Genomic DNA, 6,393 nt, shown 5'->3' on the forward strand with positions numbered 1-6,393 from the left:
ATAAGAAAGGGAATGTAGGAGAGGGGGATCTGGTATTTGTTAATGGTCATCATTGAATGGTATCAGTAGATCACTGGGTCCTCCGTCAGTCCGTTAATCTGTCTATCTGTTGAAACCAGAGGTAGGGGACTCGAGTCACATGACTTGACTCGAGTCTGACTCAAGTCACAATTTTCAGGACTTGTGACTTGCTTGATTAAAGTATGAAAATGACTTGACTTGACTTTGACTTGAGAACAAGTTACTTGAGACTTGACTTGAAGTGGAAGACTCGACAATAACTTGAACTTATATTAAACAAACAGCAATAAAATGATTTTATATGTTGTGACATCAGCACCACTAATCAGCGTATGTGCCTTTAACGCTGCACAATTCAAACCGCGCCAACATGGCAGACAGTAACGTTAGTCGAGCTCCACAAATAGTATCGTTTGGATACAAGGACTTTGAACTGGACCGTGTGAATAAAAAAACATTTGCCAGATGCAAAATATGCAACAACGTCAAATTTCATTCGTCATTTTAAGAACCACAAGGAAAGGTAAGAAAGTAATCTCTTTATATTCAGTTTCACTAAGATCTATAATGATTAAGTTACTAATGTAATGAATAAATCTTTTGTTTGTCATAATTTGGCCTTGGTTGCATATTATGTTTGTTTTTTTCTTGTTAGAAATGTGACCATTATCATTACTGAATACGTCTGGTAAATAGATGTAAGGGAATTTGACTACAACAGTGGCATAGCCTGAATTTTAATGTTGATGGGCATCTTAAAATGAGCGGGCATGTATATTATTACACGTAGGTCATAATGTCTGTATTAAATGTGCGCATTTTCAAGTGTTTGTGGACTGCGCGTGGAAACTAAAAAGCATCGTGCTTACAACATAACAGTTAACTTTACTGCATGAAAGGCTAACATGGAGGCGCCGATGTGATTACTAGCACCTAAACATTTCGAATATATATCTTTTTTTTACTCATACAGACAAGAATAATTACAGCGTAATTACATATTAGGCAGTTTTTCAGTCACAATAATTAGTTTATAAGGTTGTTATTATTAGCCCTTATTACATGGATTGGCTGAATTCCAGTGCAGAATGCGTGTTATTTCTTGATAACAGACCGTTGCCATGAAAAACAGCGCGTTGCTATGGACGCAGCAGGATTCTAACCAGAGACGGAACGGACTATTTTCTTTAGAGGAAGCAATACAATCGTTTTTAAATCAATAAATTCCTTTTGAAATCAATATTTTGTGTCAAATTATTGATTTATTTAGTAGGTAGCCATGTAATAAGCGGAATAAGGTATAGCGAGGCGGTTGTTATAGCGAATACAACCCCTTCAGGCTGATTCAAGATCCCTCCGCTTCGTCCCCCCAAAAAATTGTTCCGCGAAAGAGAAAAATATTTGATTTTGAAATCGAGCTTCGCACCGAGCGCACGTCAGAAACAGAGGACAGTGTGTGTGTGTGTTCATCTCTTTAGTACTGTGACTTGACTTGACTTGAAACTTATAAGGACTCGACTTGACTTGCTTAGGGTGAACCCTTGACTTGACTTGCTTGATTTATCTGAACTGTGACTTGAGACTTGACTCGAGACTTGATGGTTAAGACTTGAGACTTGCTTGGACTTGACCATGTGTGACTTGTCCCCATCTCTGGTTTAAACCATCAGTGTATCTGTTCTTTGTCCAGATGGTGTGTGTCCCTTCTGAGTTGAATAGGTAACCTACAGTTTCCTTAGTTCCTTGGGATAAGATGGGGGGACAGCCCGCCCTTTGGGTAAAACCTATGTATTGTTTACAGTTGGGCAGTATCTTCCACACCCTTTTAACTGTAATAAGTACACTGAATTTTCTGAGATTTCTCACAGGTTTATTTTAGAAGCTTTTGACACATTTCTTTATTGGCAAATAAACTGCTAATTATGCCAAGAGAATTTTGTCTCTGTCCTAAAATAGTTCCTTTTGATGGAATTACCATCACAGCTATCCGGTTGGGTCTGGATAGACATCTCTTCCTCTTGTAGTTGGAGGAGGTTGATTTGTCTGGCCTGACTCCTTTTTATCAGTCTGTTATGCAGGCCTGGAGACGGTTCTGTATTTCCCAGAAGATCAACACACTGCCCAGGATGTTGCTGTTTGAAGAGCCTCTTTTTCACAATTCTATGGTTTAGTCCCGTGCTCTGGATTCAGCCAACCTTCACTCATGCCTTCAGGGAGTGGGGTGTATGAAGCTGGGGCATCTGATGCAGAGCAGATCATTGGAGGAGTTGGGAGAGAGAGCAGGGATCCGGTCGTATCGTTTGGGGAGGAAGGTCGTGGTTGAGCTCTGATTCCTTGTCGGCATCTTATCAACGGTCTGTGACTGACCTCTACTTCTCTGATTGGTGGATGGACAGCCTGGATTACGTTTTCCCTGAGCTCAATGTTGTGTTGCTGCTGGGACGTTTGAAGAGGATGTGGAACTCCTTTCATTCAAAACCCCTGAGCTGAGGGAGTTCAGAACTGTCCATTGATTAGAGGAGGATCATATATGGGGCTGTAGCCACCAACATTCTAATCCTGAATCATCTGGTTCACCTGGATCCAAGTGTTAAGGAGGGGTGTCCTTTTTGTTCTGATTCTGAATCATCTGGTTCACCTGGATCCAAGTGTTAAAGAGGGGTGTCCTTTTTGCTCTGATCCTGAATCATCAGATTCACCTGGATCCAAGTGTTAAGGAGGGGTGTCCTTTTTTGTTCTGATCCTGAATCTCTGGTTCACGTGTTTTTACATTGTTCCAGGTTGGTTGGTGTTTCTGACCTGCTGACCAGGTGGTTTACTGTTTTGGGTGAGTTCTTCTGTTCTCGGTTGTTTATATTTGGACCCAAGTATACTTTTAGTAAACGGGGTGTGGTGGTCTTGCTGAATTGTTTTGATAGGGTCTGCTAAATTGTAATTACATGTAAAGAAACATAATTTACACCTGCGTATGGTTACGAGTGTATGTGTGCAGGTCTATGGGTGTGTGTGTACATTTACATAAAGTGCTAACAACGATGTGTGATTGTGTCTGTGTGTGTGGTTGTGTGTGGTTGTTTGTGTGTGTGTGTGTGTGTGTGTGTGTGTGTGGTTGTATTTCCTCACATGTTAAGAAATCCTCTCTGGTCTTGGGCTCAGCAGGTGATCCAATCTGACCTGTAGTCACTATGGAGACAGACAGACTTATATATCATTTCTTCTCCTCCTCCTCCACTTCTTGAATAAGTGTTTTGATGACAATATTCTGTATATGGACCATTTGTGTTTTGTCTAATTGTTACCCGCCAAGACAAACAGAGAATAATCTATTAATATTGGGCGTTTGCTTTCATAATGTCCTCCCCAAAATAATATTGGTAGCATTTTAACAATATATGTAGCTCTAAGATGAGTAAAAATCACAAAGTTTAATATTAATAATTAATATTAATAATAATTTTGACCAACCTTCCCAAGATATCCTGTCCATTTCCTTTTGGGAAACATCCTGTATTTGATCTTTCAGTTCAGAGACTGATTTCTTTACATGCTCAAAGGAGATGTGTGGATAGACAGTGATACTGGGTAAGACCTCAGATCCAGGAGAGACACAGAGAGACTGGAAACTCTACAGATAGGGAAAGCAATAAGTTTTGACATTGACAGACAGTGAATTAAGTTCCAGTCCATTTCACTGGTAAAGAAGTCAAGAGGGATCCATTACAGAGTATTGTAAGGTACGTTAGTGATGTCACCTGGAGGAAATGGATGTGATCCTCTGTGTGTGAGAGCTGCTTCAATTCAACATCTCTCCTCCTCAGCTCAGCAACCTCCTGGTCCAGTTGTTCCAAGAGTACTTCAGCCCGACTCACTTCAGTCTTCTCCTGAGCTCTGATCAGCTCCTTCAACTCAGAGCGTGTTTTCTCAATGTAGCTGATCAGCTCAGTAAAGATCCTCTCACTGTCCTCCACTGCTGCCTGTGCAGAGTGCTGTTAGGACACAGAGAGAGAAGTGGGTCCAATTTAAGTTAATTCACTCTGTTATCAACAGGATTTTAGTCAGCATGTAAATGTAAATATACAGTGCCAGTCAAAAGTTTAGATACACTAATCCATTCAGTGGGTGTGTCCAAACATCTGATTGGTCCTGTACATGTATTTATATCAGCCACAACACTCACCTTCAGAGTGTCCACAGTCTGTCTCAACTCCTGAATCTTCTTCTCTCTCTCCCCAGTCCTCTTCTGGGATTCCAAATATTTCTCCCCAAACTGTCTCTGCAGAGAAATACATCATAAACAAATGTAATCAGCAAAGTGTAGCAATTTTGTAGCAAATGTTATCAGGATACGTTCTTCTTTCTTATAATTTTGGTATAGTCGGTATATATAGTAGGTACATACAGTCGGTGTATATAATCACTCTGATCTCAGATCCTTGGTCACCATGTTTGATCCGACTGTCAATTATAGAACGTTGTATCTGAACAAGACGGATAACAGATGGAATGTCGGATTTTGGACATGTTTGAGAATACCTCTAGTTTGTGGTACAGGGCCAATATACTACAGATTACGGCTTTACTTTAACCATCATTTAACTAGGCAAGTTGATTATGATCCAGTTCCTTTATATCAACCACCTGGGGAAAAGTTACAGGGGAGGCAGAAGCAATTAGGATGAACTGTCTTGATCAGGAACTGACTGACATACCGGTAGATACAGTATCACCTTGACATTTAGGGGATCAGAACCAGGGACATTTCAGACATTAGTTAGATTCCCTGACCACTAGACCAACTTGCCTATCCTATTCAGCATTGCATTGCACATGAACAAAACGTATGTCAGCCATGTACATCTGTAATACACCAAACCTTCTTATTCCTTATTCAGATTCTTACTGAATTCTACTGATTCCAGTCAAAGGGTGAGATTTACATTAGCGGTGTATAATAGATAAGATATAATAGCAATGCTTATGTAAGGTTCACAGTTTGTCCATAACGAACACCATTTTCAAGCATAAGGGTGTCCATCAGTGCACGTGGCACCAGGACACCCTAGGCCGCAGGTCGATGATCGACTTTGTTGTCGTCTCATCTGACCTGCGGTCGTATGTCTTGGACACTCGGGTGAAGAGAGGGGCGGAGCTGTCAACTGATCACCACCTGGTGGTGAGTTGGATCCGATGGCGGGGGAGAAAGCTGGACAGCTGGGAACGTCTGGCCGAGTCTCCTGTCAGAGAGATCTTTAACTCCCACCTCCGGCAGAGCTTCGACTGGATCCCGAGGGAGGCTGGAGATATTGAGTCCGAGTGGACCATGTTCTCCACCGCCATTGTCGAAGCGGCCGCTCGGAGCTGTGGCCGTAAGGTCTCCGGTGCCTGTCGAGGCGGCAATCCCCGAACCCGGTGGTGGACACCGGAAGTAAGGGATGCCGTCAAGCTGAAGAAGGAGTCCTATCAGGCCTGGTTGGCTTGTGGGACTCCTGACGCAGCTGACGGGTACCGACAGGCCAAGCGGGCTGCAGCCCGGGTGGTTGTGGAGGCAAAAACTCGGGCCTGGGAGGAGTTCGGTGTGGCCATGGAGAAGGACTATCGGCTGGCCTCGAAGAGATTCTGGCAAACCATCCGGCGCCTCAGGAGAGGGAAACAGTGCCCTACCAACGCTGTTTACAGTAGAGGTGGGCAGCTGTTGACCTCAACTGAGGATGTCGTCGGGCGGTGGAAGGAATACTTCGAGGATCTCCTCAATCCCGCTGTCACTTCTTCCATTGAGGAAGCAGAGGATGAGGGCTCAGAGGTGGACTCGTCCATCACCCGGGCTGAAGTCACTGAGGTGGTCAAGAAACTCCTCGGTGGCAAGGCACCGGGGGTGGATGAGATCCGCCCTGAGTACCTCAAGTCTCTGGATGTTGTGGGGCTGTCTTGGTTGACATGCCTGTGCAACATCGCGTGGCGGTCGGGGACAGTGGTGGTCCCTCTTTTTAAGAAGGGGGACCATAGGGTGTGTTCCAACTATAGGGGGATCACACTTCTCAGCCTCCCCGGGAAAGTCTATGCCAGGGTTCTGGAGAGGAGAATACGGCCGATAGTAGAACCTCGGATTCAGGAGGAACAGTGTGGTTTTCGTCCGGGCCGTGGAACACTGGACCAGCTCTATACCCTCTACGGGGTGTTGGAGGGTTCATGGGAGTTTGCCCAACCAATCCACATGTGTTTGGGGATTTGGAGAAGGCATTCGACTGTGTCCCTCGCGGCATCTTGTGGAGGGTGCTTGGGGAATATGGGGTCCTGGGTCCTTTGCTAAGGGCTGTCAGGTCCCTGTACAACCGAAGCAGGAGCTTGGTCCGCATTGCCGGCAGTAAGTCAGAC

General features: G+C 44.1%; 1 protein-coding gene and 1 long non-coding RNA gene across 2 annotated transcripts in view; both read right to left on the reverse strand.

Moving 5' to 3' along the window:
* Window positions 1-3,114: 3,114 nt before the first annotated feature.
* LOC117594496 lies at window positions 3,115-3,857 on the reverse strand. The gene is made up of 3 exons (XR_004575743.1): window positions 3,774-3,857; window positions 3,487-3,646; window positions 3,115-3,204 (listed from the first exon to the last, which is right to left on the reverse strand). It is a non-coding gene; the product is annotated as an uncharacterized LOC117594496 (long non-coding RNA).
* A 39-nt stretch (window positions 3,858-3,896) lies between these two features.
* Window positions 3,897-6,393, reverse strand: part of LOC117592782 (E3 ubiquitin/ISG15 ligase TRIM25-like) — a gene marked incomplete at its 3' end in the record, with an annotated part of 148,788 nt that continues 146,291 nt past the window's right edge. The window contains exons 2-3 of the mRNA XM_034292399.1: window positions 4,199-4,294; window positions 3,897-4,007 (exon numbers count right to left, since the gene is read on the reverse strand). Coding sequence (XP_034148290.1) covers window positions 3,897-4,007; window positions 4,199-4,294 — 207 coding nt within the window. The remainder of the gene's footprint in view (window positions 4,008-4,198; window positions 4,295-6,393) is intronic.

This window comes from Esox lucius, chromosome 5, assembly GCF_011004845.1.
Source record: "Esox lucius isolate fEsoLuc1 chromosome 5, fEsoLuc1.pri, whole genome shotgun sequence".
NCBI classification, from domain to species: domain Eukaryota; kingdom Metazoa; phylum Chordata; class Actinopteri; order Esociformes; family Esocidae; genus Esox; species Esox lucius.